The sequence below is a fragment of the Xenopus tropicalis genome, chromosome 4 (genome assembly GCF_000004195.4).
Source record: "Xenopus tropicalis strain Nigerian chromosome 4, UCB_Xtro_10.0, whole genome shotgun sequence".
Lineage (NCBI taxonomy): Eukaryota > Metazoa > Chordata > Amphibia > Anura > Pipidae > Xenopus > Xenopus tropicalis.
Window position 1 is genome coordinate 32,073,608 of NC_030680.2, and position 16,519 is coordinate 32,090,126.

Consider the following 16,519-nt stretch of genomic DNA (forward strand, 5'->3'; position numbering starts at 1 on the left):
TGCTTTACTGCAATTGCTTGGCTTCCTTTGCTGTGAGATGGTCCTTTCATCTATATTTTCTGTATGTTTTTGCCTGTAGCTGCAATAAGCTGTGCACCTCACAATGCATAACAAGCTACACTGCAAACTGTTAAAGGATCAGCCTCTGGGTTACAGGTGATTATATCTGATTTTCCCCATTAGATGCAGCAAGTGCTTGTGACTATAAAGACAGAGCCGAGAGGTGGAGCAAGGACGACGTGGAGTGATTAGAACCTGAGTGACGAACATCTAAACAGAGGGAACAGCTGTGAATTTACTAGGATTGGGAGATGAAAGGGATTAACTACGGCATTATCCTAAAGACTCAGAATGAGAGAGACAAGAGAGAGAGTCAGAGTCCAGTAGACTGAGAAAGGGGGACGAGTGAAAGGGCACTAGAGCAAGAGAGGGTGACCAAAGAGTAGACAGTGATAGTGAGGTAAAAAGAGAGCAAATAGGGGCTATTAAAGCTAAGAGAAAGTATTAAACATAGAGACTAGAGAGGTGATCAGAGATAAATATAGAGAGCACCTGAGAAAGTGACACGTTGGTTGACGTTATAAAGTGACGCAAGGATTGTGACATCAAGGGGGAGAGCCTGAGGTAAAAGAGGTGACAGAGGAGGAAGAGAGGGAGAACCAAGAAGGGAGAGAAGGTTTATAGACCAAGTGACCACCCCTCTCACAACACTGGACCCTTTAACTCAACTCCACATTTATCTGAAGCAGAGCAGCCGCTTCTACGGTGAGTTGTGCTTATTATAACACCTCAAAAGGAATTTTCTTTTTTCCTTACCTGCCTTTTTTCCTTACCTGTTATACCTTCCTTAATACTTCCTAAACCTCCATTTACCCTGAAGGACAATTCTTTTTTGCTACTGCACCATGCATTACATCTCTTATCGCATCTGTCTGCAGAAGTATTGTTTTCCAGCTATTCTGCAGCACATCCATCCTACAAAGGACTGCTTTATTATCCTGCAGAATCACCTTCCTGCAGAGCATTACTCCAATACCTAGACTGTAACCTTGATGTAGTGCATTGATCCTTCAGTAGCTTTGTAGAGAGTTTCTATATTCTTGTAACCATCTTAATTTGAACAGTTAAGTATTATATATACACATATATATACACACATATTACTGTTATTCCCTAATACTGGACTATAATTAGCCACTTTATCCCTTTCTCTTATACATCTATTATACATCTAGTATGTGTACTAGACCAGGGTTGGACTATGTGCAACTGTTACTGTGATGCACCTTACTTAGATCTTTGTTTCTGTAACTGCAGACATGTCAAGGGAGCAGCTGGAAGGAGTAGTTCGCACTGTGGAGGCCCTTTTGGGAGAGGCAGAGTCTCTAAGAGCAAAGTGCCAGCGGCAAAGTGATGAAATGCGGCAGCTCTGTGAAGATATGCGGAATGAGAACAGGGACCTGGTAGATCGTTTTGGCCAGGCTGAAAGGGACCTTGCCGAGGTCAAGCGCTCAGTCAATGAGCTGATGGACACCAAGGTGGCTTTTGAAGCCAGAGAAAGGCAGGTGCGAAAGCTGAGCAAACAACTGTGAGCCAAAAGATGGAAACTAAAAATCATCAACATCACTGAAACGACTGCTCCCTATTTTGAAGCTAGCTAGGAAATGTCACTTTACTACTAGTTACACTATTGTTCCCTACTTCTAACATCCCTTTCTCCCTCACTGAAGGAGGCCATGATATTGCCACTCTAAACTCAGAGGGGACATTGTTTATAAATAACAGGGCATCTAATGGCACTGATTAAACTCTCTTTCACTCTCTTTTTCTCTCTTTAATCTCTTCTTCATTTGACTTTGTTAGCATTACCTGTAACATTAACCAGTGTTGTTCCCAAGCTATGAGTTGCCCTCCCTTGGTGACCATAAATATAAACTTTGTTGACTTAAAAGACATAGTTTAATGAGATATAGGGTGTTAATGCTCCAGGGTCCATAACTGTTTAGAATATATTTCCAGAGGCTCAGCCTGAAGACCAGTAAAGCTGAAGACATACATGGTGTTTATGCAGCCAGTGTATTAATGTTAGCACCAAAAATCATAATGTTTATTTAGTGGCACTGCACCAGCTGAGAACGTACAAGTGCATTTTCAGGCCTAGAGCCACCAATTGTGGTGCTTTATGATGGCCCCCATTAGTCAATGGGAGGCATCAAGGGAGTTTTGGGCACTTTTTCACTAGCAGAAATACGATGATAGAGAAAGCGCTCTTAGGGTAAGATTATAACTGAGAGTTTCTTTTCTGCCCCGGAGATTTTTATAACAATAACAGTGTAACTGGCAGTGATTTAAGCTCATAGGGCACACATTTGGAACCAAACAGAAATATTGCAGTCCAAGAACTGGAAAGTCATTTAATTTATGTATATAAACCTTTATTTGTCAGTATCTTTTTACCCTAAAAGCCATCAACATGCTACCTGTAGTGAGGAAAAAGCAACATTATCTAGGATTTCTCCCAAAAATACTTACTTTTAATTGACTGAAAAATGTCTGTATTGGTGCATTTATGTTATTAATGAGGGCTTATGTGCCTTTTAAGCAAAGCAAGCAGACTATATTATTACCTATAGCAATACTATATCTGGTAACTATATGCAATATTGAATAAAAAAATTCAGAATGTTATGGTATATGTGTATTTTTTGTGACAGAACACAATAAAAGTACAGTGGCTGACCAGATATGTATTAAACCCTATTTAATAAGTGCAAGAACAAAAGCACAGTAGTGCTCTTCATGGAAGGAGAAGGTAATTTTTCCTCTTCAGAGACCCCATCTAGGGTATGCAGTGCAGGTCCTGTTGTATAGTACTTGGCAGTGACGTACTGAAATAGAGTGCAGAGAAAAGTGACTAAAGGTTGGCTATACATGGGCAGATTTTAGCTGCTGATTCGGGTCCTTTCGTCTATGGATGCCATGAAGGTCCAAATTTGTCACTGATGCTGGCTAGGTGCAATACAATCCTTCTATATAGTGCCTTAGCTATTAGAGGATAAAGCTAACCAATATAACCCAATATAACTGAAAGGTCTGACTTATATGACTGTTGTTATTGTGACTTGTCTGTATGGTGGTGCTGGGCAACCCCAAATGTGCAACAATGGGCAGCTCTGCTTCTTCCTGCACCTTCACTTGTAATTTACATCCCCTCCATTGCCTAGGATTACCACATCATGTGAAAAATCAGGGGCACTTCTAATAAATGTATGTTATGGGGTTGTACTGACTGAGTTGAAATAAAATCCTGCTTTACACATAATGAGGTTACCTACCCACGACTCAGGGATCCCTACACTTGTTTTACCTGTGAGCCACACTCAGGTGTAAAAAAATGTCATTTGGGGATGCCAAATAAGGGCTGTGATTGGCTATTTGGTAGCCCCATGTGGACCGCTGGCCTGCAGGAGGCTCTGCTTGGAGTAAAACGGTGTCTCTGTTCTTCCAAAACTTGTTTCCAAGCCAGAAATGTAAAAATGGGCACCAACTTTGAGGCAACTGGGAGCAACATCAAAGGGGGTGGGGAGCGACATATTGTTCATGAGCCACTGGTTGGCAAGGGTTTACCTCCATAACTACTCAGTTAAATGACTGATTGTATTCAAAACACTCATAGGTTTATAACATGCCAGCTATAGGGGCCTGCACAAATACTTTGAGAACAAGGGGGCAGCAGTGAGCAAAAACAATGGCAGGCTCCTTCACTACAGAACAGATTAGGATTTAGTGATTAGGACAGACTGCTGTCTTGGCAGGTCAGTGATTATCCAGAACTCTGACTCAGCTTCATTTTAACCCTCTCATTCAAACATGCATGTTTTCTGCTTCATTGTCTTCAGTGTAGCCACATGGCTAGTATTTTACTGACCTATCTGGTATTAATGATACTACGACATTAATAGGGAATAAAAGGTGATAGAACTGCAAGCAATAAATGAAGGTTATAAGAAAAGGATTGTGCTTGTGGGAACATAAGTATTGGAGGCTAATTTACTAACAAGTGCAGTTGCATATAAATAGTATTTCAATACTTAGAACTGAAGTATAACTTTTCCTCCCAAATTTTTTATTTATTATAGTTTTTACATTCCACATAGTATAAAAAAACACATCAACATTCTCATAGTGCCCTCTTATGTTATAGTGTATCTATACATTTTCTTTAATTAACTATAATACCTTACCCCTAATTGGTATTAATACAGATGTTAGTGCAGTGCCATAGGAATAGTAAATGCACTTTGCTGCAAATAATTACAATTATATTCACTTGGGGGGTGCCTAACACACTGCCCCTCCCCCCCATGAAATATTACTTTATTTGTCCTTTAAAAATATGATTGCAAAGTTTACATTTTAGACCTGTAATCTAAATCATTGTTTTTTTTAATAAGCTTCATATGGATCTTATCAATCATATTATACACTGTTATCCACATTATCCTTACATATAAGCAATCCCAGATATGATCCATTGTTCCTAGGGTGCCACAGCCATGGAAGCAGTTTGGGGGAAGATTAGGGTATCACATTCCAAACTATAGTTTTAACTATGGCTATTATCTCTCAAATTCATCCTTTATTGGTGACAAGTGATGAGTGAATCTGTCCCGTTTTGCTTCCCTGAAAAAAATGTACGTCAAATAAAATTGCACATCCAGTTAGAAACTAACTGTTGTGATGTTATCCCTAACCCGCTCTGTTCACAAACCATATTTTTGTGAAGAGCAGAGGAAAACCCATATCTCTGCAGGTCTAGTGGGAGGTTTTAGAGTGGCACATGCCTTCAGCTACAAAAGATGGGGAGATAACGTAGTGACCTTTGGAAATGGTGCCTGCTAAACTGGCTAATTTGAGACAAGTTTGGGTTGGAAACATAGCTTTCTAATGTACGTAAAAAAAAATCTAAACTGGCGTTCTCTTTTAAAAGTTTTGAAAGTAAAAAAAAGATCAAATTTTTGTCAAATCTCAAACTACACCTTCACCTATTTGAGACCCACATGTAAATCCCCCAATTAATCCTGGAGGGGAGTCAGGATTTTTGCGTCAACTAAGCTGAGGCCTGTGTGAGGAGTTTAATTTATGATTCTTCTGTTTTAGAATCCACAGTTAGTTAGAAAATGGCACCCCTTTAAACTCTACCTGCACTAGGCAAATCCATAATGGAGAAGGACCTTGGAGTCCTTGTAGATAATAAACTTGGCTGTAGCAAGCAATGCCAGGCAGCAGCTGCAAGGGCAAACAAGGTTTTGAGCTGTATTAAAAGGGGTATAGATTCACGGGAGGAGGGGGTTATTCTTCCCCTTTACAGAGCGCTGGTAAGGCCCCATCTAGAATATGCTGTTCAGTTTTGGTCTCCAGTGCTCAAACGGGACATTATTGAGTTAGAGAGGGTCCAGAGAAGGGCAACTAAGCTGGTAAAGGGTATGGAAAGTCTCAGTTATGAAGAAAGACTGGCCAAGTTGGGTCTGTTTACACTGGAGAAGAGGCGCTTAAGAGGTGACATGATAACTATGTATAAATATATAAGGGGATCATATAATAACCACTCTAATGCTTTATTTACCAATATTCAGAAAGGATGTTTTACTGTGAAAGCTGTGACATTGTGGAATTTTATTGTAAAGCTGTTAAGAATAGGACACCCTAAAATATACTAAGTTAACTTAAAGGTTAGATACTTATTTAGGTAGTTTTACCTTATGGGTATAGAAGCAAACAGTGCCTGGGAACAAAAGGCTCAGGGAAATAATAGGGACATAAAACAATGTAAAGCAGATGAAAAGTCTGCCTATTAACAGGTTTCATTATTCAAATTATTATTTAAATATAAGAAAACACCACATTAATAAGGAAGTATTTGAATAGTAGAGGCCTGCTGCCTTTCTTCCCTGGAATAAATATCCTCGATGTGACGTCCTATGGCAGCGAGAGGTTTATGTAATCTGCCCTGCTGCAGTCTGACGCCACAAAGCCGATTAGGGATAATTAACTAGTAATCAGGACCGTGGGTTGGAAACATTGCTTAACCTTTTCGCTGCCACTAAGGGCTCTTACACTTGGGAGTTTTCTCATGTGTTCCCCTGCAGTGGATTTTTGATGTGTTGCACCCCAAGGCAGGGGTGGGCCGAAGCGACTGGGCACCCTAGGCAACCCGGTCGGCCACCTCGCCCCTGCACCATCGCACCATCCACCCCCCCACCCCCGTGTTTTTTGCTGCGCATGCGCAGTTCGCACTGGGGGGTGCGATAGTGCAGGTGCTATAGTTATACCGGAGCACAGACTAGGGGTAGGCAAGAGAGGCTCCTGCCTGGCGCCCCTCAATTGTTGCCTCTTCTGCCTACCCCTAGTTCTGGCCCTGCCCCAAGGAAACTATGGAGTTAATAGGGCCCATTCTGTCCTATAATGGCTGTACATTCTATTGGAAAAAATTGGGCTCTATTAACTCATGCCTTCCCTTGCAGCTGTAATGCATTAAAAAGCCACCGCAGGGGAACATGAGAAAAGGCTTATATGTAAGAGCCCTAGCTGCAATGATGTAGAGATTCCTACAACTTCAAAGTTACCAAATCATCTAAAAAGAACCTTCTAAATATTGAAGTAAAACAATTAAACAGTACAAATATTTATAATACAATTAGATTAAGTATGGGATCTCTTATCTGGAAACCCATTATCCAAAAAACTCTGGCCATTTCCAATAGACTCCATTTTAAACAATCCATTCTATTTTTCTTTTCAAATTATTTCCTTTTCTTCCCTGTAATTATAAAACAGTACCTTGTACTTGATGGTAACTAAGCTGCGTTAATTCATATTGGTGGCAAAACAATCCTATTGGGTTTATTTCACTTAACAGGAACTGCCAAAAGTGATTTATTTCAAACAAAAATGTAACACCCCCACCTAATAGTTTGAAATTGTTTAGTGGTGAGGACAACTTTCCCTTTTGCCATAAAAACAATTACAGGAACACAACAAAGCACTCAACAGGGGCTGTCAAAAGCGATTTATTTCAAACAAAAATGTAACATTTTTGTTTGAAATAAATCACTTTTGACAGCCCCTGTTGAGTGCTTTGTTGTGTTCCTGTAATTGTTTTTCTTTACCTGTACCCAGGTAAGCTGATACACTTACACACTATGGCAAAAGGGAAAGTTGTCCTCGCCACTAAACAATTTCAAACTATTAGGTGGGGGTGTGACCCCATTTGGTTTCTTTGTGCACAGAATGTCTTAATGTCCTTTATATACATATATATATTTATTTCATTGATTTCAGATATGCTTTATACATTATAGTGCATTTGAATGTTCTGTGATGTGTTATGCATTTCCATTGACTTATTTTATACAATTACATTTCAAATTCCTACATGGCAAAGGCAGAGTGAACCAGTCCACTTCGTGCTCTCAAGGTACAAGGCAAGTTGTTGTGGGGTGGGAACCTTGGAGATCATGAAAGACAAACCAGCCTTGACCTAATTAAGCCCAATATCTGCCTTACTGCTGATAATATTGAACATTACATTGAGATGGCAAGCCCACAGCCCCAGCTTGCATGAAACAGGGATATCCGCGCATTGGGTTTACAACTGATACCCCCATGAAATGAACATGGACACATCCCTACCCTACAAGTAATTGGACAATGGTTTGTATCACAAGAGATGTCTATTGAGTACTAATGGGGTAATGTAATCAAATGTCTTTAGCTTGCCAACATCTGGTATCCTATAGCAATCAAAAGGGATGCTGAGTAAATGTTACCAACTGATTGGTTGCTATAGGTTACTAGACAAGTAGCAAATTTAAGACCATTTATTACATTACAGGGATATCATTGTTTTCCATGAAATGTGGCTTGCAAAGACAAACAAGTCATAATACACAGCCTAGACATTTCCCATCATTTAGTCACCAAGATGACCCAGATGGCAGGGCAAACACATTGCAGTACAAGAGAGAAGGATGGGGGGGGGCTGTTTTGTGCACAACAAGAAGATATTGGAGAATAAGTGGCACCTGTCATGCAAGTGCCAGCATGAAACCAACACAGTAGGGCAGTCCTGGCGGCTATGGCATGTGGCTAGCATATAAAACTATATACTTTGACACTGCCATTAATCTGTATCTCATCAATGGATTTCAAGTCCAGCGCAGGAGGAGAGAATACATCCAGTGGGACCCCATTAATGGCAAGCTTGAAACCCCTAGTCTCAGAAAAGATGCGTATCTGTGGAGTAAAAAAAACAAAAGGCAATTGGTACACCGCCATTTGTGGCATAGTTTTAGGATTATTTGTGCTTAATTGTGCAATGATACATACAGACCATGGATGAACATGGTCAGACTAGCCTTCTATTGAACCAGAGAATCTCTAAGTGAGGCCTCATGCAGTCCAACCCTATTTTCCAGCATTTAAGCAGTTTGGTACGGCTTGTAGCTGCCCTTAGTACATTTATTATGATATGATTTATTTCTATTAGAAGCAGCGACAGGTAGACAGGGACATTTTTACCACCGCTTACAAAAAGCCTGTGTGCCATAGACCCAAGGCAACTTAAAACTGGACATGAATTTTATATATAGAATACGTTTATAGAAATCTGCACTAACAGGACTTTATCAGAACACTTAAGGTTCGTTCTCAAATAAATCCCTTTTGGTTTCTTAAGTCCTGTGCATATGGAATTCTGCAGATGCCCTTTCCCACAAACACGGACTGCACCCAGGCAAGGCATCACCTGGTTTTATTAGTGCCCATTAAAGCTGATGTTTGGGATATATATATTTTCATGTTACAGAGACATAAAGGAAACCTTGACGCTTAGGGGCACATTTACTAAGACACAAATCCGAACCGAATTGGAAAAATTCCAATTTGAAAACGAACATTTTGCGCCTTTTTCGTATTTTTTGCGATTTTTTTCAGCGCCTTTACGACTTTTCGGAAATTGTCGCGACTTTTTCGTTACCAATACGATTTGCGCGAAAAAACGCGAGTTTTTCGTAGCCATTCCGAAAGTTGCGCAAAATCTGGCGATTTTTTCGTAGCGTTAAAACTTGCGCGAAAAGTTGCGCCTTTTTCGTAGCGTTAAAACTTAAAAGGCGCGCCGTTTCGCGCAAGTTTTAACGCTACGAAAAAATCGGACGCATTCGGCCCGTTCGTGGGTAAGTAAATGTGCCCCTTAGTGTATTCGGTTACAATTTTACCTCAAAAAATCTTTCTGCATGAAACAGGAAAAATGGAGTCTGAATTTCCTGGGGCTTAGCCCAGAGTGGGCCCATTAGGTAATTGTAAAGCAGCGTCTGGTCTTTGAAGCTGGCAGTCAGCTTGAAGGGAATGAAGTCACCAGATTTCAGCAGGATAATAATTCTATGAAGAAACAAATATTAATCCTATGAAACAGTTAGAAGTATAATGCTGTTTTATTACATTGTTATTCTTTGTGTTGAGAACATTCTTGTGTTTTGGCTAAAGGGGGGTTTTTATGTTTTTTAAACAAAAAACTATATCCATAGGGACAGGAGTAGAATCTATATAATATACACAAAGGAGAGACTCTTACTGTTGGGGTGCCAAGAAGCTATAGAGGAGGACAGTGCGGAACGGACTAATGTTTTATGAAAAGTTTTTTGGGTTTTTTGGGGTTTTTTTTTTACATACTGAATCGCAATAGAAGCTCTAATTCCTTCTTGGTTATGTGAATAAAAACAATGTTAAACTTGTATGTGCATTTTTTTTTAAATAATGTATGCTCAAATCAGAATAAAAGCAAAGTTTATGAGCACCACAATTTGTTGTGTGGACTAGTGTTTGTGTGTGCACGAGCACACAGCCTAAAGGGAACGTTGCTCAAAAGTCAGTAAACACAACAGTATATCATCATATAGATCATATATCAAAGTCATGGAAATATAACATGAAGGGATTAAAGAGTGAAAACTAAAACCCGCATATAGGCATGTTCAGTCCTCTCCACTCCTCTAATGTAGTGATGGGCCTAACTCTCCTCCTAAACCGGTCCCTTCAGTGTTCATCCCCAACCCCGAGGCAGTGCTCTGATATTTACACTGCTTTCATTTATACCTTAGCCCTCGACACCCCCTCTAGGGTCATCAGAGTATGAGCAGGTCAAGTGCTTCTTTTTTGTTAAATAAAGGCAGCATGACAGGACAGGTTGGGTGAGGAGCAGGTTTAGAGAACCAAACCATCACTATTGGTGACCAAGTTGGGATTTAAGTCATAGATAGATTGTGGTCTCTATACTGCTAGCTTCCCCCAGTAGGGTACTGACCCCACTTCATCTTCTATTATATTGGCTATTACTCATTCACAGGGGCTGTTCTTGTATAGCTTGGCTGGCTTATGCTCACCCACTATCTACTGCTTTTCTAGATCAGGAAGAAGTAAGCCTTTGCAGACAGGGCCCCTCACTACCTCATTAAGTTTGTAAATGATGTACCCTTATGTATACGGTTGTCACCTTTTCCTTGTCCCACAGAGGGGGTGGAGCTGCTAAGATGTCAGGCAAACTGGAGGGAGCTGCAGGGTGAAGGAGGTAATGGTAAATGTAATAAAGAGGTGCAAGGGGTGAGAATATACTAGGAAATGAACAGACTCTAAAATGAGAATTAATATTTCCAGAACTGACTCATCTGGACTGGCTGATGCTAAACCGCGTACTGTAGTCATATGACCGTCTGAGATACCATTAGGCAAAGGTTTTGAAAGGGGTGTGGCCTGTGAAGAGAAAGAAAAGAATGATTTTTGACAGCCCTGTCCAACTTTTTCCTGTGTAGTGGGTCAATTATAAAAACCCTTAGAGGCCCAACATCCAGTCCACTGTACCCATTGGGTGATAAGGTACATTCCACTTCTGTGCAGAGCATAGTGAGCACTGAGTGCACTACTAATTGAAGCCTGGGCTGGAACGCAGCATGTTAAGCATGTGGTATATAGAGTACAAAAAGGGACATTTACCATCTCTTCCCCCCAAGTTTCTTATAAGACCAAATAAAGATGTGAGAACTAAACTTACCATTGCCACATTGCCAAGTTTTAGGGGCTGGAACACAAGAAAGATACAGAATGTGTGATTAAATGGGATATTAAAATATATTTTACTGGTGTCCAAGTGATGTTCATGGCTATATAAAGCCTTTACCATATGCTCTACAGGACAAGGCTACCACCTAGTGGCTAATGTACAAAGTGCAATTTCTAAACAACTCCAGATTCTAAAGGTTTTATTTTGAATTTGAACAAGTTCACCATTAAATGATAAATAAATCAGTCTTTAAGCATAGTAATTTTTTTAAGGAGTTTTTTTTTAACTTTAAATTAACTTTTAGTATAATGTAGAACATGCTATTCTGAAACAATATGCAATTTTTTATTTTGCAGTTTCTGAATTATTTGTCTTTATGTTTACCAGCTCTACAGTGTGGAATTTCAGCTGCTATCTGGTTGCTAGGGTCTAATTTGCCTTATCAACCAGGCGGTAGTTTGACAGAGACAGTAATATGAATAGAGGAGGGCTGAATATAAACATAAGTAATAAAAAGCTACAATAACAACAAAACTGTAGCCTCACAGAGGCTGAAGAGAGTCAGAAGAGGAAGGCAAATAATTCAAAAACTATGCAAAATAAAAAATGCAGACCAATTAAAAGCTGCTAAAAATAAGCAATTATATAACATATCGGAAGTTAACATGAAGGTAAATCAATTAACCATTTATACTACATTATGCCTATTATGGTATTTATGCTGGTTTCTAGGGTCCCACTGACAATGCCTGTAAGGAAATCTTACAACCAACCAACAACATGGCAATACAGGCTCACACTAATCCTGGTATTTGTCAAGACCACAACTCGAACAGAATAAAAAGGCAAATCATTCAGAAACCACTAAATGGAGATTACCTTGGTTTACAAGCAAAGAATGTAAAGGGATTCTCTCAATTCATCTCAATGTGCACAATTTGGAAAGCAAAATTCATGTTTCTCCTTATTACCTGGCACAGCGGATATTCTGTGTCACCATCGCTAAAAGGCTGTAGAAGAAGCAAACAAGAGTGGCTGTAATTATTAGGAGGGCAGAAATGGAAATACATAACTGCAATAGTAAATAACATAATATAATGCACAGAAAAGCAGGTACAGAAATAAAATGACTAAACATCATGCATACTCATGCTTTGGCACCAAAATATGCTCTATGTGCCTACACCTAGGCCTAAATAGTGGCTCCGGGGGCAGACACATGATAAGGCTGATGCTAGTGCAGGGGCTGATTCTTGACCTGCATTTATCCACAGGAGGAGAATCAGCCCTGTGTGGCCTACATGTTATACCCCTGTACACGGATGCCCCAAATCATCATCACCAAGTCCTTATGTTTCCAGGATTCACTGTGATCTCACACTGTGTTCACTGGCAACACAGCATCCAACCATATTTCTTAGACGCTGCATATGGGGTTGTTAATGGGCCCTTCCACACTGCAGTTTATATTAAGAACGTGACTCTGCCAAAGATGGGTCTAGGGCCCAGGTGCAATGGAAGGCGGTACAGTTATTCCCCTGCTTATATCAAGGTCCACTATTAACAGGTATTGGAATTCCAGAAGACAGTGTTGGTCATGCTCCTTACAGGGTCTGCTGCTTTGTAGTATAACCAACAGGCCAACTGGTGATAAACTAAAGCAGTATGGGGTGGGATTGCCACATTTTTTAGAAAAAAAAATACTAGGCACCTTATATTTTTATGTTTATTTTCCCTGTTAATAACACTGGCGTAAAGCAACATTTTTACTAGAAAACTATTAAATAACTCTTACCATCAAATACCATGCATATGTTATTGAAATTATCCTGATATTCTGTCACATGAAATATATATGTAGTAAAGTTGCCAAGTCCCAACGATCATGATTAAACACCTTCCCACTGCGGTACTTACATTTCTGCAGAGGAATGAGATCCCCTGCACAGAGACATCTCCACATATGCCTAGAGTGTCCACATCACACAGAGGGAGACGGTTGGGGTAATCTAGAAGGTGCTGCCCCTCAATGCTGACCTGATGAAGAATGGAATACGTTGCTGCAGAGGATTGTATCAAACTTGAGAGACACCTCCTGGTATCATAATGCCAACCAAAGGGTCATGCCTTCCAACATTCTTCTCACCTTGATTTTGTCCTCCAGAATAAGGAAGAGCAACAAAAATGGTTGTCCCTTGCGGAGCTGAGGACAGAGATGGTGGTCCTCATGAAGCCACTGTTCCCTGGTCAGGGTATTGCACACCACCAATGTTTCAGAGGAAGAGAATCGGGGGTTGAAATGAAAAGCCACATCAGCCCGTGGCCTTGTGCTGCAACCCACCTGCAGATCTATGGAGAATCTAGAGAGAGATACACAGAAGATACAGAACTTCTGCATCATATAACCAATCAAATCCATGGGAAAGGGGCTTACAGTGGCATAATGAGAGGGGTATATGGTAGGCTGGAGAATCACATGAAACTTTGAACTTAACATATGAAAGTATGGCAGTGTTAAGGTGGCCATACACGCTACAATTACAATCTTTCCCACGACTAGTGCAGAGAGCGCAATTGCAAGGGGGGGGGGGGGGGGGCGGCATCTGAAAAGCTGCCATCTTTGGATGGGTCTGGTGTGCACAACAGCAGCAGCAACCAAAGGACCATATTTAAGAATAGGGGGCTGGGGCCACCCCCTTTCTCCTCTGCTAAAACACACGTAGAGACAATTATCAGTTAATGATCAGCATTATCTATTTTAGTAGCCACAACAAGTAGCTGCTACTGGTAGCTCTGTGTGTCTTCACCCTTAGGGCAGAGGCACACCAGGAGATTAGTCGCCCTGTGACAAATCTTTGTTACCGCCGGCGACTAATCGCCCCACAATGCCATCCCACCGGCAAGAATGTAAATGGCCAGGGGATGGCATCTGCGTCACTTTGTTTTCACGAAGTCGCCCGAAGTTGCCCCTCAAACTGAATAAGCCCAAATGTGCAGATAATTTAGGTTCTCTGTGACAAAAAAGCTACAGCACAATTATAATATTTTACTGATTATTTGTGGCTTTGGGCATTATACACCATACACAAGCAAAATGTCTGAATCAAAGGAAATGGATGTATTAAAGAACGGAATGTGAGCAGTGAGATGTTTAAATTGTCTCTTTTTGCAGAGAAAGATATATATATATTTATACAGGGGTCTAACTACCTAGGGCACTTTCAGAGGGGATATTGTAGTTATAGGAATGGTTAGTATGTAGGCAAAATGGTAACAGTAAGACTTGGTGCTCCCAACCTTTTGTCCTATTGCTGTTGTTGAAGTACAACTCTCAACACATAAAGGTTTTTAGCCGAGCTACATCTTAGAATGCATGCTTAGTATGGAGATAAAGCTTCTGCTACTTAGTAAAGTTGGACAGAAATAGTGTGGCCCCATATATTTGCATGGCCACAGCCGAAATCTGACCAAACAGTCCAAACGCCACTTTTGCACCCAATAGTCAGTCTGCCGCACCATGATAGCAGCCCTGCTGCCGAGCAATGTATGCCCTGTATGGCCCTCGTGCCGGATGTGATCCTCCAAAGGATTTTTATAGTCCTCATTCTGCTTATACACTCCCTAGACTACACTGTACGACATCATTATTTTAAGGTACATTAAAGAAGTTGGACAGCAATGAACTAATTTAGGGGGCAGGTTCATCCTCTAAATGCAGATGTGCTTTGCAGGTGGGAACACACATTTGGACTCACCTATTTGCTGTGCCAGAGACTCTGCCTTGTACAAGGATCATTTTTCCAGGGCGCAAACCCCCAAAAATTGTGCACACGTAGGGAATAACCTGCAGGGTCACAGTATAGTTTAGCTATATAGCATTTGGCCTGTAGCTGTTTCTAAACTATAATTCTAAGCATCTATTGGTTGAAGGTGTTGAGACTGCAACCATCTTACTAATATACACTAGCCCTTAGTGTTGTATTTTACACTGCATGTGAACAGTTGGGGTCCATGGTGCCCCCCAGTTTGAATGACCATAATGACTCTATGTAAACGCAGTGTCTTCCTAGAAGATTACTACCATGTGTTGCCTGAGTGATAGACTCTGTGTCTGGAGTTGTGCTAGCCTGTGCTCCTGTGTGCTCTATGGCCACCACAGGCTTGGTAAATGGAGGGTCTTGAAAAAACATTGGACCTATAAGGGAGGCCCCGGCCAAAGGCTAGACTCAGCTAGGGGCAGTATGGGCCCTAAGGCAGATTTTTTTAAGTAAATAACATTCCACAACACAATTATAAAGGAGACTGCCCCCCCCCTTTGCCTTCCTAAAATCACCTGATATACTGATAATCCCCTATGCCAGCACACATGGCAGGAATTATGTGGGTTACCCACCCCTGAGCCCCTGACTTTACTGCCCTTAACACCCCACAAACCGGATGATGAACAGGCGGCTGAAGTAGCAGGGTGAGGGGATCCATATTCATTTTGTATCTGAACTGCAGTTAGTCACAAGGATAGGGGAGGCACTTAATAAATAACTTACCCCTCCTCCTTCCTTTCTGGGCCCTCCATAGCACCAGTTAACTCCTCTCTTGCCTCAGCCCTCCATAGCACCAGTTAACTCTTCTCTTGCCTCAGCCCTCCATAGCACCAGTTAACTCTTCTCTTGCCTCAGCCCTCCATAGCACCAGTTAACTCTTCTCTTGCCTCAGCCCTCCATAGCACCAGTTAACTCTTCTCTTGCCTCAGCCCTCCATAGCACCAGTTAATCTTGCTCTTGGCTGAGGCATCCTTAGCACCAGTTAACCCTTTTTTGTACACAAAAAAAGAAAGAGATAGCCAGTGCCAGTGCTTTAAAAAATTATTTTTACAAAAAAATGAGGTGTTAGTTCCACACTTTGGCCAAATGATGTAAGCTCACATGCCAGGTCAAGGCTTCTCATTGTATGTGAGTCTTACACTGCCTATTAGCATTCTGTAGTGCCAGGGGCGCTTCTGCCATTAGGCGAGTTGAGAAACTCGCCTCAGCCGGCAGAAGCGCCCCAGTTACCAGGGGCGCTCCTGGTAACTTTAAGAGACGAATTTCCGGTTTTTAAACCGTAAATTCGACTCTTCTAGTGCAGAGAGCGCAATTGCGCTCTCTGCACTAGCGATCTCACCGCCCCCGGACCCGCTCCTGCGCTCAGAAGGTAAGCGCTGGGGAGCGGGGGGGGGCGGCATCCAGGAGCCGCCTCAGGCGGCGATATGTCCAGAATCGCCCCTGTGTAGTGCAATTAAAATCAAGTCCCCCAGCAAACACTGTGACTAAGTAGTAACACCATGTTGCACTTACCCTTTAAGGCAGCGCTGTCCAACTTCTATGGTACCGAGGGCCGCAATTTTTCTAGCCAACGCGGTAGAGGGCC

At 41.4% G+C, this 16,519-nt stretch overlaps 1 protein-coding gene and 1 long non-coding RNA gene across 5 annotated transcripts; one reads left to right on the forward strand and one right to left on the reverse strand.

Moving 5' to 3' along the window:
- The first annotated feature begins 278 nt into the window (after positions 1-278).
- LOC100487206 lies at positions 279-2,688 on the forward strand. Its single transcript, XR_208532.4, has 2 exons — positions 279-765; positions 1,318-2,688. It is a non-coding gene; the product is annotated as an uncharacterized LOC100487206 (long non-coding RNA).
- Positions 2,689-7,309: 4,621 nt separating this feature from the next.
- lgals12 (galectin 12) lies at positions 7,310-16,071 on the reverse strand. Of its 4 annotated transcripts, none has more exons than XM_031900619.1 (9): positions 15,658-16,071; positions 14,869-14,957; positions 13,260-13,473; positions 13,031-13,150; positions 12,085-12,123; positions 11,105-11,131; positions 10,718-10,806; positions 9,276-9,438; positions 7,310-8,295 (listed from the first exon to the last, which is right to left on the reverse strand). In XM_031900619.1, exons 2-9 carry the CDS (start codon positions 14,907-14,909, stop codon positions 8,149-8,151), a joined length of 840 nt encoding a protein of 279 aa, XP_031756479.1. In that variant the 5' UTR covers positions 14,910-14,957; positions 15,658-16,071; the 3' UTR covers positions 7,310-8,148. The 4 variants fall into 4 exon arrangements, with proteins under 4 accessions (XP_031756479.1, XP_002937539.2, XP_004913720.1 ...); XM_002937493.5 differs by lacking the exon at positions 15,658-16,071 and adding an exon at positions 15,548-15,642; XM_004913663.4 differs by lacking the exon at positions 15,658-16,071 and adding an exon at positions 15,447-15,537.
- Between the last annotated feature and the right edge of the window lie 448 nt (positions 16,072-16,519).

Bases quoted from the DNA above. Each gene is read 5' to 3' on its own strand.
- lgals12 (XM_002937493.5), bottom strand. From the start codon at position 15,598: ATGAATATGGATCCCCTCACCCTGCTACTTCAGCCGCCTGTTCATCAT. The intron at 12,124-13,030 runs GTAAGTACCGCA...CTTCTTCTACAG, and splicing joins TCTCATTCCTCTGCAGAAAT to CCTTTTAGCGATGGTGACAC. The intron at 10,807-11,104 runs GTAAGTTTAGTT...TTCTCTTCACAG, and splicing joins AACTTGGCAATGTGGCAATG to GCCACACCCCTTTCAAAACC.